Source organism: Phodopus roborovskii, unplaced genomic scaffold (genome assembly GCF_943737965.1).
Source record: "Phodopus roborovskii unplaced genomic scaffold, PHOROB, whole genome shotgun sequence".
NCBI lineage: Eukaryota > Metazoa > Chordata > Mammalia > Rodentia > Cricetidae > Phodopus > Phodopus roborovskii.
The window spans coordinates 7,790,231-7,809,028 of NW_026126603.1; the positions used below are offsets into that span (position 1 = coordinate 7,790,231).

At 41.4% G+C, this 18,798-nt stretch overlaps 1 protein-coding gene across 1 annotated transcript in view; it reads right to left on the reverse strand.

The window, feature by feature from the left end:
* Ttc29 (tetratricopeptide repeat domain 29) overlaps window positions 1–18,798 on the reverse strand; it is a 187,262-nt gene that overhangs the window by 45,161 nt on the left and 123,303 nt on the right. Inside the window, exon 9 of the mRNA XM_051205881.1 lies at window positions 15,565–15,793. Coding sequence (XP_051061838.1) covers window positions 15,565–15,793 — 229 coding nt within the window. The remainder of the gene's footprint in view (window positions 1–15,564; window positions 15,794–18,798) is intronic.

Genomic DNA, 18,798 nt, shown 5'->3' on the forward strand with positions numbered 1-18,798 from the left:
CTCCATTCTACTCACACTGGTTAAAAGATCATTTAGAGAAGAGTTCACAGGCTGTGTGTTTCGACCATTTTTGGGGTCAAATAACTCTTTCACAGTTGCCTAAGCCCATCAGAAAACACGGATGTCTACATTACAACTCATAACAGCAGCAAACTTACAGTTATGAAGTAGTAGCAACAAAAGTAATTTTTGGTTGGGGTCACCACAGCATGAGGAACTGTATTACAGGGTCACAGCATTAGGAAGGTTGAGAACACTGACTTACAGGGACCAAGAGATGGCTCAGCCAGCAGTTTGTCACAGACCCATGAGGACGATGCACAATCTCGAGTGGCATGCAACACCTATGAGAAAGACTGGGCATGGTGGTAGTCACTTGTGATTCCAGTGCTGGGGTGGTAGACATGGGAGGATACCTATGGCTCACTGAAAAGCCCCAGGTCCCAGTGGGACACCCTGTCTCAAAAAACAAACAAACAAACAAACCCACCAAACAAAAACAACAACAGAAACCCACAGTAGCACTCGACTGATCCCTAAGCATTTACACTCACACATAAACCTGAACAATGTGGCCACTTAGATATCAACCTCACTTGTGTCACAGACATGGATAGAATCTGCTCCTTTGACAAGCTTCATTTCCAAATGTCCCCATTGCAGATAGCCCCCTGAGCAAAGAGCTGGACCTTCAGCATCCCAAATTCTATTGGTTCCTCAACTCTTCTGGTCATTGTGATATATCTTCAGAGAAAAATATCCTCCTTATTCTAATACTTATAATCAATTGACTAATATTGTATTTCTGGGAAATAGTACAAAAAAACTGACCAATCTGAAAAATTTGCATAAAATGTTGAAGTTGTTATGTAAGCTCAGGAAAATATTCTGTCCTATGTAAAAATAAATAAATAAATAAATACATAAAAGAGCTAAATATTGCATAATAACATTTCAGACAGATGCTTTGTTTGCCAATTAAGAACCATGATACAGTGTGTTTCTGAATACCTCCAAGCTTATCTAGACAGGATGGAGAAATATAAAATAATGAAGGTCCATGAATGTGAGCAGTGCTTTACTGTATCAGGTACAGCCAGGACAGGGAACTTCTAAACAATGTGAAATAACTTAGCATTCATTTGGGTTGTTAGAGAGTAAGTTCTCCAAAGCCTAAAAGCGAGAATAAAAGAATTTTACTTCAACATATTGCTCAAAAAAGGAAGTGAGATAGTTGTATATTCACCTATTATAATTTTCAGATTGTCTTAAAAGGTGTGTGTGTATTTGTGTGTGTAGCCTTTAGATAGATAAGATATTTAAGCCAAATATTTGAGTCATTCTCACCAATGTGGGGAAATTGATTTACACAATTGTTTGCTTAGGCTCAAGTAAGTCCAACAGACTGAGGTTTTCTCCAGTGTTTGTCGAGTTTTGACAGCTGTCAGTTTGCAGGTCTGACTGCTTTATCTGGGTCTCACCAATGCCACATTAGTATCTTCATAAAATGGGCCGTGAAAGCTGCAGTTCCACTGTCCCAAATCAATTACTGCATTCTTAAACTGGCAGTATGTTCCTCTGTGGGCACAGAGACAGCCGGTGGGGGACGGATTGGAGCATGATGTCGTGTGTAGCAGGGGAGAAAGAAGAGTCTTTTCTGCTTAATGGGTTGGTATTAAGTGGGTGGGAATGGCTTCTAATTATCCAACAATTGCTGTGTTTTCTGCTTTCCCTCCTCCTGTCGGTCACCAGCTGCCAATCGGCCCCCATTTCTGGATTTTTTTCTTGAGTTCATTGCTCATTGCAGTGGAGGCCTTTGTTTAAGAAAGAGGGCTCCCAGGGTCTCAGCTGCCTGGGTGCAGCTTGCAGCCTACGATGAGTAGCAACTGTCAGTTTATTTTATCTCAACCTTTTCATCATTCTGCTGAAACTGATCGACTGAACCCACCTGAGAGACCTGAGGATTCAGTACCTACAAGTCATTAGTGGGGACTATGCAGCCTTTCACTGTGGAGTCAGTCAGCTCAACACTTCCTGAAACGCAGTCCATCTTAACCCCATGCCACCCCTGGAACACATGAAAAATCTGGACTCTTTGTGGTTCAAAGCTGAGTTGACAGGAGATGCTTCTTTAGACGTGCAGTCCTATGAGTCTGAATATTATGCTTTGGCCAAGGGACAAGGAAAGTGTCTCGGTTATATGCTTTGCTATAGGGAACTCCCTATGGGGAGAGAGCATATAGTAGAATGGTGTATAATTGTATCCACTGGAAAAATAAATATGAAATTGAACCACATTTTACAAAATGACTTTATAACATGAGGTATTAAACCCTTTTCTTTACAAGCATCCAATGAGTGGGATTGGAGCCTTATTGTGTAGGCATATGACATTGTTAGTGTGTGTGTATGTGTCACTGTGCACATATGAAGATCAGAGGACAATTCCTAGCAATTTTCTCCTTTCAACCTGTGGGTTCCAGGGATTGAACTCAGGAAGTCAGGCTTGGCAACAACCCACTGAGCCATATCACCAGCTCTAATGTAGCTTCTCTATGGGGATCCCTGTGTTCCATTCTACAACCAACCAGATAAACACAAACCAGTGGTATTTGGGAAACCATTTCCTAAAGAAAGCATGGAATCCGTTGTGTCTAGAGTATATCCAAAGAGAATGAGCAACATGACAACATCATCCGACTTGTGCCACAGGGAGTATAGAGCAGTGTAGTCCGTGGTATGTCAGGAAACAGTCTGTTATTTACCACTTACAAGTGCGGAGTGGCACAGTCAACATGGGCAGACCAGCTTGTTAGGGAGATAAAACTGGGTGCAAAAGTAGAACATTTTACGTAAATCAGGTCATGCCACAGGGTTGGGACCTAAGACAGCAAGTACTCAGCAAATCCTGCACCACAATTAGGTTGGCTCTGAACAAGAAACAATGAGATACCTGGGCACCCGAGGAAGGCACAAGGAGTACCTTCGATTGCCACACCTCACATGTAAGTTTACAATCACTGCCCACAGAACTTATCTGCTAGAAATGCTACCCCTTTGAGGGAATGTGTGGTGGGGAGTCACCCAGATGCAAAGAGCATCAGATGGAGAGAGCTTGGAGATGAGAGACCCTTGTTTTAAGACCCAGTACATGGGTTATGTATATTAGTGAAGGGACATACAGTCAGGAGGAAGAGCTAACTTCACAATCAGCTAAAAAACACTTACAGATCAAGGAGACCCACGAACAGTTCTTATTTACAAGACTCAAGATTGCCCTGAAGCAGGCTCTCAAGTTCCACCTTTAGCCACCTATATTCATTAATTCTGAGGGCCCTGGAACACTCATTTACAGGAACTCTATGCCAGCCTCATAACTTTGGTACGTGTGGCCTTCACCTTGAGAAACTGCCTGGGGCTAATGAGAACTTTAATTTTCCACAGGTCATCTTAGAACCTGTGTATACCAGAAAATATAACATTGTCCTGATTCACCAAGGGATACTTCCCACTTCAGAGACATTTGCTCCCTTTTCCTTGTAAGACTCTCCTCCAATTCAAAATGAAAAGGGACTACACAACAGAAGAATGCTGGAGAGCTTGTTTTTGTTTGTCTTGGCTCAGCTCTGTGTTCCAGTTACAACTACAATTGCCTTCATAGCGCTGCAGAAGCCATCTTTTTCAACAGTTAACCAGAGAGGTCCGCTCAGCCCCCGGTGGTTATTTCCTCACATTTGTAAAGAAATCCACAGCACTCACTGTTAACCAGATGCCCCCAATCCTTCCTTCCTCCCTCCTCTCTCCCTCTCCTCCCTCTCCTCATCTTCCCCTCTTCTCTGAACTTGCTCCAGGCACACTGGTCATCTTGCTTGTTGTTCCTGGAGGGAGCCTAGCCTCTTCCTTTCCCAGGCCTGCCTTGAGGGGCTTCTTCTAAGTTTCCATGTCCACCAGTCCCTGTGCCACTGCATGCTCTCTTCTCATGCTGCTTTATTTTCTGTGGTTTCTGCTCTTTCCAGAGGCTGCCTGCCAGCATCGCAACTGACAAGATCTATGCTGACAAGATTCCCAACTTTACTTACTAGCTTAGGTGGGAGCTTGAGATGTGTGCGCACTCTATATGTTAAAAGGAGACTCATTTTGCTCCTTTCCCTCACAGATGGTGGGAAGCTTGAGAGCCAGGGTCCACTTATCAACTGCTGTTGGGAGCCAGGGGAAGTGATTGAGAGCTATCCAGTACCCAGTCTAGCAAAGGATGGCACCAGGCATAGTTTGAAAAGCGTCCTTAATATTTCTCATAGCAATAAATCAACCTGTCAACATATATACATTGTTAAAAATCTTTTCCTGTGGTTATCCTTGTACGTTTGTTTGTTGAGATAGGATTTCTCTTGTAGCAGCCCTGGCTGTCCTGGAACTTGTGACCAGGTTGGCCTTGAACTAACAGATATTGAGCCTCTGGGATTAAAGATGTGCGCCACCATTCTTTCTGTTATATAATGTTGGATTTGATTCATACAAACTTGAAAGATTTATTACCTGCATTTTTATTTGGGAGTCACAGTCATATCCCACTGATCAGTTTGTATATATGTTTATGCAGATCTAGGTTCTAAGTGTGATTATAATTCTAATTGTTGAGTTACTTTTTCATGAATGTAGGTTTTTACTTACACGTATCTTTAGTTTCTGTAGATAGCTTTATTGTTATTTATTATTATTTTTTCTTTATTCAAATAGGTTTGCAAAAGAGTCAAAAGGTAATCTTGAAGACATGTAGTTTCTGTTTAGCATTCATGAATTACATTTTACTGAGAAGCCTACTCAATAGAAGCTAAAGTTAAAAAAATTCTGCGTTAGATATAGAAGTGACAAAATTATGCATAATTATCTATGCAATTACACTTGCCCGGTCTTGAAGATTTTTAGCCAGGGTTGCTTAATAACATTTGCATGGTTAAATGAGACAGCAGAAACAATGGGAAGGGCCTTGGGGCATGGGCATCTATTTAAGAGTCCACTTGGATTTTCAACATAATTAGTCATATAATTGTGTGCCTAAACTTAGTGGATCCATGTAACTAATTATCAATTATTAAAAAGTAGTGCTTGTAATGTTTTTCTCTCTGCTTCCTGCCAATCAAATTACCAAGGAACATACTATGTTCACGTTTCATCACATAGACTTTCAAGTAAAATTAACTGTGAAGCCTTAGGTGAAGGTGAATGAATGACAAATCTGTGAATTCATTTGCAGCTAATTCATCCACTTGGACATCTATGTTTTGGGGAATATTCTTGCTATCCAATCATAACCACTAAAGGATTTGCCATGGTAAATATTAGCACAGTACTTCTGAGAGTTCAGGAAGCAAGTGTGTTCAAGTATGTCCAAGTATCTTCAAAGTGACCTCACAAGTGTTGACACTGCTCAGGATGGCCTGGGGCTAAAAGGGAGACACAGGCATTGCATTTCTTCTCTAGACTCTGGCCCAGTGTTTCTCAGATGGTTTATACTGTGTCAGCCCCATGAGGCTACCACTGTCTATGAGAAGTGAGATGTATATTTATGGGTTGCTAATGAGTCAGTGTTATTTCTAAGTTACTGTAAGCAATTTTGAAAAGAGATTTCCATGAAAACATCCAGTTTCCTAGTAATTACACCTAAACATGCAAACTTACACAAAATATGCAACTTACACAACATTCACACTTATCTGAGTCCTCCCCTGGAAAGCACATGCCAAACAGTCAGCCCTGAAAGCATATACACAAATAACTTATACAGATTGGGCAGGTGTTTATGAATTTAGGAATCACACACACACACACACTAGTAGTTAATGAAAAAATAGGACACAAATTTGAAAGAGCAAAGAGGGGTATGTGGGAGGCTTTAGAAGAAGGAAAGGGAAGGGGAGAATGATGTTATTACATTAAAACGTCCAAAATAAAAAAAGGAAGAAATCATGACTGGGGGGTAGAATAATATAATTATATTATAATTTTAAAATAAAAAGTGTTGCTCTTTGGGATTTCCTGGCCTGGAAACTGCACACATGTCGACTCGCCCTGGTGGACCAAGCAATCCAGACTCTGCTGACATCACTGTGTCAGTCCCGCCCTCACCGGAGGGGAGAGGTGAGCATGCCCCCCCCCCCCCCCCCCCCCCCCCCGGTGTCAGGCTTGCCCTCTTTGGGAGATCCTGGCCTGGGAACTGTGGGCAGGGCAACTTACCCTCTCAGACCAAGCCATTCAGAGTCTGCTGACATGGCAGTGCTAGTCCTGCCTCCACCCACCAGGACACCAACTCAGACTGCCTGAAACAAGCGGGAGAGCCATCGGAGTATGGGGCCTGCTTGCACCCACCAGAAGAGAACCTTGGGCCAGGAGAGGGAGAGACCCCACCTGCACCCACTGGAAGAAGGGATGGGAAGGCGATAACACAAGAACACATTCAACAACAGAAAAACCAATATGATGCCAACAGAATCTGGACATACTACACCAGCAAGACCTGAACATTCCAACACAGATGAAGCAGAATAGAACAACCTAAAAACAACTTTATGAGGATGACAGAGACCCTAAAAGAGGAAATGAGAAAATCCCTTAAAGAAATGGAAGAAAAAACAAACAAAAATGTCAAGAAATGGAGAAAAAGACAAGCCAAAAAATTCAAGAAATAAACAAATCTCTTAAAGAAAATAAGGAAAGCCAAGAAAAAAACAATCAGACCAGTGAAGGAAAGAATTCAAACAGTTCAAGGCTTGAAAGTTGAAAAAGAGACAATAAAATGGAACAAAATGAAACTGTCTGAGGAAATGCTGGAAATCGAAAAGCAGGAACTAGAGAAGCAAGCATAACCAACCGAATACAAGAGATGGGAGAGAGAATCTCAGGCACTGAAGATAAACTAGATGAAATAGATTCATCGACCAAAGAAAATCTTAAGCCCAACAAAGCCCTGACACAAAACATCCAGGAAATATGGCTTCGAATATTCTTGTTCTGATTCTGTGATAATCAGGGCATGCTAGACATTCACTATATATAGTAAGACCATGCATATGTGAACAAAGAATTACTAGCCTACAATCCACACTGCCAGAGAAGCTAGGAAACTAGGAGGATCCTAAGAGAGACACATATGGTCCCCTGGGGAAGGGGAAAGGGACAAAATCTTCTGAGCAAATTGGGAGCATGGAAGGAGGGGAGAAGGAGTTAGGAGAAAGAGAAGGGGAAAAGAGGAGGGGAGAGGTGGGCATGAGGGAACAGGAAGCTTGAGATAGGGAAAGAATAGAGGAGAACAAGAAAAGAGATACCATAATAGAGGGAGGGAGTCATTATAGATTTAAGGAGAAATCTGACACTAGGAAAATGTCCAGAGATCTACAAGGATGAACCAAACTAACAATCTAAGCAATAGTGGAGAGGCTACCTTTAATGCCCATCTATGATAATGCAATTCATAACTACTTATATGCCATCCTAGAGCCTTCATCTAGTAGCTGATGTAAACAGAAGCAGACACGCACAGCTAAACACTAGCCAAACGCCTGGAATCCAATTACAGAGAGGGAGGAGTGATGAGCAAAGGGGTCAAGACCAGGCTGGAGAAACCAATAGAAACTGCTGACCTGAACAAGGGGGAAACTCATGGACCCCAGTCTGATAGCTGGGAAACCAGCCTAGGGCCGACCCATACACCTTGAATGTGGGTGTTAGTTAGGAGGAAAAAGAAAAAAAGAAAGAATCTTCAACAAATGGTGCTGTTATAACTGGATGCTGATGTGTAGAAGACTGCAGACAGATAGAGTCATATCTATTGCCATGCACAAAACTTAAGTCCAAATGGATCAAAGAAGATCTTAACATAAACCCAGTCACACTGAACCTCATAGAAGAGAAAGTGGGAAGTACCATTGAATGAATTGGTACAGGAGACTGCTTCCTGAACATAACTCCAGTAGCAGACACTGAGATTGACAATTAATAAATGGGATATCCTGAAACTGAGAAGCCTCTGTAAGGCAAAGGACACAGTTAACAAGCAAAACGGCAGCCCACAGTTCTGGGGTACAGAACTAAATAAAGAATTCTCAATAGAGGAACCTAAAATGGCTGAAAGACACTTAAGAAATGGCTCAACATCCTTAGCTACCAGGGAAATCCAAGTAAAAACAACTCTGAGATACCATCTTGCTCCTGTCAGAATGGCTAAAATATAAAACACTAACAACACTTTATGCTGGAGAGGATGTGAAGAAAGGGGAACACTCCTCCACTGCTGGTGGGAGTGCAAACTTGTACAGCCATTTTGGAAATCAGTATGGTGCTTCTTCAGAAAAATGGGGATCAGTCTGTCTCAAGATCCAGCAATCCCACTCTTAGGCATATACCCAAAGAATGCACCTTCATACAACAAGGACATCTGTTCAACTATATTCATAACAGCATTATTTGTAATAGCAAGAACCTTGAAGCCCCTAAAACTGGCAAATGAATAAAGACAATGTGGCACATCTACACAATGGAATACTACTCAGTGGCGGGAAAAAAATGAAATCTTGAAATTCAAAGGCAAAGGGATGGAACTAGAAGAAACTGTCTTGAGTGAGATAGCACAGTCACAAGAAGACAAGCACAGTATGTACTCACTCATACATGGATATCAGACATATAGCAAAGGATCACCAGCCTACAATCCATACCTCCAGAGAAACTAGGATACAAGGAGGACTCTAAGGGAGACATACATGGTACCCGAGAGAAGGGGAAAGGGACAAGATCTCCTTAACAAATTGGGAGCATGGAGAGAGGGGAAAAGGAGTTAGGAGAAAGAGGAGGAAGAGATGGGGGAGGAGGATACCAGGTATCAGGAAGGTTGAGTCAGAAAAGAGACACTATAATAAAGGGAGCCATTATAGGTTTAAAAAGAAATCTGGCACTAGAGAAATGTCCAGAGATCTAAAAGAATAACCCCAACTAACAATCTAAGCAATAGTGGAGAGGCTACCTTAAATGCCCTTTTCTCCTATAATGAGATTGATGACTACCTTATATACCATCCTAGAGCCTTCATCCAGTAGCTGATGGAAGCAGTAACAGACACTCATAGCTAAACACTTAGCCGAACGCCTGGAATCTAGTTGCAGAGAGAGAGGAGTGATGAGCAATGGGGTCAAGACCAGACTGGAGAAACCCACAGAAACAATTGACCTGAACAAGGGGGAACTCATGGACCCAGTTTGATAGCTGGGAAACCAACATAAGACCAACTCAGATACCCTGAATGTGGGTGTCAGGAGAACTTGGCAAGTGTATGGGGCCTCTGGTAGTGGATCAGTATTTATCCCTAGTATACAAATGGACTTTGGGAGCCCATTCCATATAGAGGGATACTCTTTCAACTTAGACACAAGGGGAAAGGCCAAATGATGTGACAGACTTTGGAGATCACCCATGGAAGGCCTCATCCTCCCTGGGGACCAGAAAGGGGATGGGATGGGGATTGGTTGGGGGACAGGGGAGGATGGTAGGGAGAGGGAACTTGGATTGGTATGTAAAACAAGATTTTTTTCTAATATAAATTTAAAAGAGAGAGAGAATTTAAAAATGTTCTAAAACCTTTAAAAACTAAGTTAAAAAAAACAGGAGCATCTTAGCATAGGAAAATTTAGAATTGGAAGCAGGTTCTGATTCTAAAGAGGAATCCCCAATTGGGAAAGGTTTGGGAAGAATTAGAAGCAAGTAAATCGATGTCTTCAATGCTCATGTGTGAAGTACCAATGCTGTGGCACGTCTTTCTTCAGAGGAAAATTTTAAATGAGACAGCAACAGAATTCTCCTAGCAAACATTTACCAAAGATGGGTGACATGTACCCAGGGGAAAGGGCTCATGTACCCAAATTCTGGCAGTGTTAAAGGATTTAGGTACATTCATACTATGTCAGACCCATGGCCATAAGTTAGGGATATAGCTGGACCGAGGAGACAGACAAGTCTCTGGCAGTGAAACAACTATGCCCAGGTGTTGGGGGGGGGGCGAGGGAGTCTATCCAGACCTATGAATTCAAACCTTCTGCTAACCAGCTCTGCCATTAACCCTGGCTTTGAATGGTTTAAATAACCCAAAGGCTGTTCACAGGCTCTTCAAATTATCAATAAGACAAAATGCAAACAAAAGTAGAGCAGAAAAGCCAAGTTGCATTTTTCTTAGGAGGGTGCACTCAGTGTGCTCTTGAAAGGTAAGCCTGGGTACACCACCAGCTACCAAGCACTGTGAGTGGAATCTAAAAGAGGGATAGTTTTTGTAGGAGCAATCAAGAATTCTCTTTTATTTAACCAAGGCAGCAGATATAGAAGGAGATTCTCAGAGTAGGGGAAAAAAGAAAATAAGAAGCAAACCTCTCCACCCGAGGGAGCTGGAGTCATATTGTTATTTCCCAATGAAGTTAGTTTTAGCCTCTGAAAAAATTCTTTATTCTGTAGGAAGTAACTTGTCACTTGTGTTGTACAACATAGAAGAAGGCTGGTGATGTGTTATTTGAATGAGGAAATTGAAAATCTAGTCAAATTCTTCCTTGTTCTTTTAGAATTTTGTTGCTATTAAGTATTGATTTCTCTTTTTCAGACATTGCCCATGTTTGTGTTATGCTTTTTGTGAATAAGTTGCAGCAAGTACTGAATGCTTTTCTTGATGTTTGTGAGAACTGAATTCATATGATCACTTTAAGTGAGGCTAATGGAAAGGCATACATTGTTTTTTGTTTGTTTGTTTTTTTGACATGGGTATGGGACACATAAAGAAAGTGTTTTAATGCTTTTATCCCATTTGTCTCATCCAACTTGTTTGCTGTGACTAGAAATGGGAGTTTCACACAGCATTATAAAGGTTTGTACTTTTAAAAAAATCATAGACTATACATGTACACTCTGCAAATTGTCCTACAGAGAGATGGCTGCCCCCCCTGCTGTGGTCTCACCAGCACCTTTACTGCCGCAGTCCTGGAAGCCATTGAAAAGGGTCCTAGGGCTTTCTGGAGTCAGAGTTGGATAAGCAATATGGAAACCAATATGGGAATAGAGACGGAGATCCTTATGTCTTTTCCTAAAAGCCACAGGTTATTTAAAAAAAAAAAACCCAGGGCCAGGTGTAAAGTACCCCTTGGTGAGGCACGTTGAAGAGATAGCTCTCCAATAAGACCTGACACTCGTAGTTTCTCCCAGAACTAGACGATACACGCCATTGCTGAAAGTACCACGCCCCTTGACTCTAAGACAGAGACGAAGCGGGAGATGAACAGGAAGCCTGCCCCCTGCTGACTAGAGTCCATGGTGCCGAAAGACACTATGCAGACTGCTTGGGGAGAAAGGGCATCAACAGTTTCACTCAGCTGTCAGTCCTACAAACCACAATATCATCCTGTCAGAGAAGGTGTGCTTACTGAAGCAGGGGCACAACTGTTATAGGAGTAACCAAATGCTCTTTGAGTAGATATGAGGCTTGCCCCAGGAGGGAATCCTTGTCTGATAAAGTAAATGCAGTAAAAAAAAAAAAACAAACTTACTGTTGATGAAGTCTTCAGCCCTAGTGGGGAACTTATGTCTTCTTATTATCCTTCTTTCGTCTATCATAACATTAAAATGTCTTCTAAGTGTCTATGTTTATACTCATATACAAGTGCTAATCTCAGCCTTAATCAGAGATGCTTCTCTTTGAAATGAGTGATGGTAAATACAGAGATGCCTGAATGCTCAAGGTGCTTAGAGTGACAGCTGAAAGCTTAGCCTTAAACAGGACATTTATACAATTGTCTGAAAGGGTTATAGAACATGGCAGAAGAGGGGGCAGGAAAAAAATGTGAGAACAAGAAAACAGGAAGAAGGGCTGTGAAATGCTAGCTTCTGGCATGACACAACCAGCACAATCATGCTCTCACAGTAGCTTTGGCTACATACAATGGGGCTGTCAACAGTTACATGGGTTCAGTATGACTTAGAAAGGTTTTACCTCTCCCTCCTGAACCAGAACCACTGGTTACCGATGGACTCTGGGGGGAGGCGGGTACGGGGGGAGAAATCAGTTGCAGTTAGTTAGCTGCTGGTAAGTCCACTGGGCTCCAGTAGTTAGTTCCAAAGCCATCATCACACAGATGGCCCTGGTTAATTTCAGTGAGTTACAAAACAAAACACACTAAAGGGGAGAAGGAACTTGTAGACAAAAGGAGGTATAAAAGGCTAGGTGGGAGTTCAGAGAGGTGGGGTTAACAATAATCCGGATATACTATGTACATGTATAAAATTGTCAAAAAAATAAAAGTTTTTTTTTAAAAAACCTTGCTTGCTAGCCTGTGAATAATTCCATTATTGTCTCTTCATATTTATGCCCACTAAGCTATAGAAAAAAGTATCCAATCCCAGCAGACTATGAAGGCTTCTCATATTCTTTGAAAGAGTGGGATAAGCTTATGAATGAGAAATGCAAGCAAAGTATGCAGTAGAAAATGGCTTGATACTAAACTTGAGGTGCAAGGTGAGGCCAGCATGAAGCAAAGCTGTGAGACGAAGTCATAGCACTTCTTGAAGACTATTCCAGAAGTCATAGAACGAGAAGGTAATTTTCCCATCCCTGTACATCTTTATGCGACATCTCACAGACAACTGTGTCCTTGCATTCCAAGTAGTGGATGTGCACATCTGTTTTGGTTCTTGGAGTTCACATCTTGTTTCTCTGATGTAATTTATATTTAGTTTCCACAAGTAAGTGCATGGAAATCCTGCTACTGAAACTATCCTCATCATTTAAATGGATATAACTGCAAACCGGGGTTAACAGTGCTGTTAAGTTGAAAGAGGAAAGTATTTCTTTCTATGTTGCTGTGTATGTGATTGCAATATGAATTACCTTTTCCTACAAAAGCACACATTTCCTTGATTGTGAAGACATCTTGGGTATGGGGAGTAAACAGTATTCTGGAGAATTCAGAAGTTTGTTGGCCCTTGAGGTTTCTAGAACCAAACAATTGCAGTTGCTTCTAGATGGTGTCATTTTATTGAGGTGTAATAATCTTGATTTTTTCCCCCTCAATTTTTAAATTAGGGAGACCCAATGGTGGGGAGGGGAGGGCAGGCTTTATGAGTCATTCCCACCATCTCCCAGTAGAAAAGAGTCTAAAGGTTCCTGCTCTTGCCGTGTGCCCTCGGAGATGACTGGTTCGCTGGTGAGTCACCATTCCATTTCATGTGAGGACCTCAGTGCTCTCACTGTTTGATTCCCTTGGGGGTCATGTTCTCTGCTTAAAAGAATATTGGCAGTTCTTTGAGCTAATGATTTGTTTGGAGGATGGAAGTCTCTGCGGTGCCAATTGCACAGCTTCATAATATAGCTTTCTGATCTTTGATCTATCTGTTTTCTTTTTTTCCCCCTGAATACATGGGACCCTCAATCCAAGATTAAAGATGCCTCATGCTACAAGGAAGGTGGAAGTTGAAAACTTAAAAGCTGCTCAGATTTCTAAATACTATTTTTGTACTTTTTCATTTTGTCAACATCATGTTTGGTGGGTACCATCCTTCATTCATGTGATAATTGGATGGTAACCCAAATAGTGTGACATCGTAGGCTTCCCAAGGATGCATTGAATACAAGCTTAAAATGTGCTCAGTGCAAACTAGTTGTGGTCGGGCTTACAGACTCATCTTGAATTCTATTTGATTTAAACATTTACTTGCCACCTTGTAGATGCCAAATATCACATCTTCCTTCCTAGAAAATACCAAGAGTTCAGAATGTGTGTTTAAGAGACCCATGCTCTTAACTGAGCAGTTAAAGTGATTAAAAAAAATGGTCATGGTAGAAAATGAAATGAAATGGTGTGCAAGAAATGAATGACAGCCAGTGAGATCAGAGAAGAGAGCATTTTTAAGTGGAAGGGGCCTCTGGTGTCCCAGTCTAAGGACCTGGTTCAATTTAGCTAGTAGGAAGTGATCATTAGGAGTTCGGTGTGGAGGGGGGGGTGGAGGGGTGGAGGGTATGTAGGGGAACAGTCAGGAAAGCACCTGTTCAGAAAGTTCGAGAGGCCTTAAACCAGAATGCAGTGAGCCTGTGAGGAGTCCTAAGCAGAGTAAAAATGGAGTGTCTTAAGGCAGATTCCAGTGTGCTTTGAACTAAAAATACCTGGAATGCAAACCATCATGTGTTTGATAATTGCCTATAGGCTTTATTTCCAAGAAGAAAATCTCCTCGTCACAGTATGAAATGTGTCAGCAGAATGAGAACTTGGTGCTTACTCATACTTGCCTGAACGGTTATTAATTTTTACTTCTACAGGGAAGTAGTTCATCCCTGCACAGAGCTCTGTGTCACTTGAGATAAAGCAGTGAGGAAGGCCACCCCCGCCCCACGCAGATAGATGAGTCAGTGTCTGAATCACACGGGGTATGGATGACTTGCTTATGCTCCCAATTCCTTCAGAAGAAAACATAACCTTTCAAACAACGAAGGAGCCCCAAATGAGGAGGTAGGAATGAACAAAAGCAGAAGATCGTTCAAAAGCTGAGAACGAGGCACTGACAGACGTGCCTTTTCTGGCTTCTCCCAAGAGAATGATTTGTTTTTTTCACAGTATGATTGGGATGGTAAGAGTTTATTCAAGACAGACCTGAGACTCTGAGCTGCTCAACTTACCCCCTGCAGACTGAACCTTTATCAGTGTAAGATGACTAACATGGATCATTACCCCTGGCTTAGTTCCTGATATTCTGGGCAGAAAACACAAAAATCTAAGATGCAGGTAACTGCAAGCTGTGGAATGAACTCTCAAGAATCTGCCACTGAGATGAGAAAGTTTGGTATTCATGCTGAGCATGATGGCTCACTGGGTAAAGGTGCTTGCCACCAAGCTTGACGACCTGACTTTCACTCCTAGAGTCTAATGAAGCTAACATACAAAGCTGACCCTTACACTCACACTAATTGTTTATAATAAAATGATTTAACTATTCATAGGGAATAGTATGAAGAGACATTGCTATAAAATATTTTCCAAACTCAAGATAAAAAAATAACATTAAGTACTATCAGTAAAGTACATCATCTATACCAGTGTGTCTCTACACTTGCTCTCGTCTGTGTGCCGGATGACAAGAGAGAATTAAAAAGCGAAAGTATGAGCTGGAGAGATGGCTCAGCTGTTAAAGTCTAGGCTCACAACTAAAAATACAAGGATTAAAAAGCATAAGTTGATTTCACAGGCCTTGCTCCTTTTTGTAAATTATTTCTTATGATTGGTCAGTACATAGTGTGGCCTTTTAGATTACTAGGAAGTGCCAGCTAAAGAATGGCGAATTATTAGTAGAACAGATCACACCCACTATTTAATGCTTCTCTTAAACATTGCTAGTATGATACGGCAGGAGAGTACAGCCAACTTCTAACACAGTAATGAATGAATAACAGCAAAATTATCAAGTAAATTCAAGTCCCAATGTGGGAACAATCCTTTCCAACAGAAATATCTTGACTACTAAGGATGATACAAAATCTAAAAACCAAAGCCTTACCCAGAATCGGGTCATATTTTACTTGAGTTCTGCTCTCCTTCCAGGACAGCAGGCAGTTGAGGCTGTCCATATCTGCAGATTCGATGTAACTCTTCATAGTGAACATTATCTGGTGGGCTCTGGCTATCCCATAATGCACTTTGGTTTCATCCATCAGTGCTGTTTTCATGAGATCCATGGTGGTACTGAAGGCTTGCTGGAAGTACTCGGAAGCCTTGCTGTATTGCCCCTATTGAGAAAGAACATTTTTTTTATTTCTTACCTCACTCATTTCACAGATTTGCTTATCTCACCTCGACATACCCATTTTTGAAGAGAAAGAGCTGGAAAAGTGGCTTTTCAACAGAAAGGATTGTCTTCCATGAGCAGTGGTGCCTTGATGGTCAGAATCCTGGAATTAATTGGGTTATAAAACTGTGTCTATAGTTGAAACGCACAAAGGGCACAGCAGCAGGAGGAAGTTGGGGGGAAGTGAACCACTTGCCACCAATTTCACCACAAGTTTACTAATTATAGTACTGTATTTATCCAGTACTTAACCATCTTTTGTTTTCATTTGTAGCAGGAGGACATTTGATGTAAAGTTAGTGATGACAATGGATAGATGCCTATCTCTGCTGATTCTGGTCATTGCTTCTCTTTTCTTAGACGCACCTCCATCATTTAGGTAAGAACATGGGAGAATCTAGATTTAAAATATGTTATTGCAATGTGGCTAGAACAAAGAAAAGATGAGAGGGGTTGAGAAAGACACATGACTTCAACCCCTGGCCTCCTACATGCACGTGTAGACATACACGTGTATCCACATAGCTGGCTTGCTACATGTGAACATTCATTCAACAGAGAAAAAAATAGAGAGATATTTAAAACATGGTTGAACATTCCTTTCAAAAGACACTATCACAGGAGAGAATATTTTGCAATAAAATTTTAAGCCATATCCCCATACTCTGTGAAAGAAATGGATATTCAAAACACCAGCACAGATCAACTCCATAGCCCTCTGTACAATGGAGGAGTCTGATGGGTGATCAAAATGATTGAGTAAGAAGATCCCAGACAGCGTGATACACACAGCACATAACACTGAAGTCCTGTGTCCATAGGGCAGTCTGTATGCACTCCCTATTCAAACTTCTACCAAATTTGCTAGTTGATGTATTGTGTATTGTGTAAGTAATAATTATTTGTTTTTGTAAGCAATTCATTCTTTTTATCATAAAATGAGATTTATAATGAGAATAGATTATTTGATTAAAACCATGTAAAAGGTGGCATTTGTGTCCCAATTATATATAATCAAGAACAATGACAAATATCAAAGATGATGAAAGTACATATTATTTTTATAGATACCAATAATAAAGAACAACTTGGCTAAGGGTAGCCTTAAAAGAAACAAACAAACAAACAGAAATTGAAGCATATAATTGCTCCTGTTATATTTCTGAGATTTAGGCTGTTTATAGATTTAGGTTGAGAGTTTGAATGTGGCAAGTCAAGGGCTATAAATAAATGGCACATAAACTTCCAGGATTATTTAAAGACACCTGTTAAAATGAACTTGTGCATTTATCTACTTAGTCATGGGCAACCACCATGTGTGAGGTTGCGTGGCACCAGGGACACTGGGCAACAGAAGAAAAGATAGGCAGCTTGTTTTCAGAGGACACAGGAATGCCTGAAGTGGTGACAGGCCTTATGTAACCCAAGCGCCTTTCTTTCTAAGACAGGGAAATCATTAGGTGATTGGCTCCACTCAGACTGTGCCTTGTATCCCATCTATGTACAAACAGCTGTCATAAACTACTGCCAATGAAAAATTCTCTAAAACATTGTCAAGTAAACACAATAACCATTCTTTTCAGATGCTACCATTTTTTTTAAACATACCTTTTGGGAATGAGTTTTCCTTAGTGTCTATTTTAGTTCCACATTCTTAATTCTTTTTTTTTTAAAAGCTTACTACATAAATGTAATCTTTTCTAAAATTCTGTATAATCTTCTAAAGTTCATCTTTATTCTAAAGTCATCTCTATTATAAATTTCTAATGATTCTACAAAATCTTAAATATAAGCATGAGATTGTGCAGCAAATTATAAATGATTTAATCCTCCATCCATGATAAGGTAACCCCAACCAGTGCTCTGAAATCTGTGACAGTTCTAGGGTAAGATTTCAGTGACATCACAGACAAAGCTGGCAACAGAATTTTCATGTGTATTCTGTTTCTTACAGATCTAATAAGCAAACCAAAAAATAAATGGGTATTTTCTAAGGGTAAGTCATTGTGTGTGTGTGTGTGTGTGTGTGTGTGTGTGATGTGCTTATGTGTGAGTGTGGGCTTACACATGCCATGGCACACTTGTGAAGGTCAGAGAACAAGTTTCAAGAATCAATTTTCTTCTTCCACCATGGGTTTGGTGGATTGAACCCAAGTCATCAGGCTTGAGCAGCAAATGCTTTGACCCAATGAGCCTCTCACTGGCCCTTTTCTGTTATTTTGACTGATTATTTGATTTTATTAAGGAATCAGAAATCTCATAAAGGGCAGAGACTCTCATTTGGACAATTAGTAATTATATATCATCAATTAACATTCTGTTAAAAGATCACAGCTAGAGAGCAGCATGGGAGGCCCATTGTCCTGGATTTATAATAAAAGGTTAACTAAGCCCTGGGTTGGCCCCTGCTCCTGCTCCTCCTGTCTCTGGTCTCCATCGAGAGCACCCTTGTAGCTCTGATACAACTCCATCCATCCCCACCGCCAGCCTACCCCCCCTACCCTGTGCCCTACCCTACCCACGGTCCTGCCGCTCTGGTTGAGCACTGGGACAGATGGTGGAGCCAACAGTCCACCCTACTTCGGAGACTTCTCAGAGCAACTCTGAACAAAGGAGACCTGACTATCCACGCGGGACCACCTGTAATTTCCACCTGCTTGGTCTCTGACCCCACCTCCAGTCTTCTTCTGGAGTCCCAGGCCCCTCCCAGAGATCCGCCTATCTCTGCGGGACCACTGTGAGTACCTGCTGGCATCTTCTACTGGATCCTCATCCGTGACCCCATCCCTGGGTCCCTGTCTGCGGAGAAACCTCTTAGAGAGCTTGGACCACACAGAGCTACAGATATTGAATCTCAGACCCACATAAGCCCATCGGGGAAGTACCATAGAGAGAGGGGAGAGACCCCACCAACACCTACTGGAAGAAGCTATGGGAAGAAGGCAA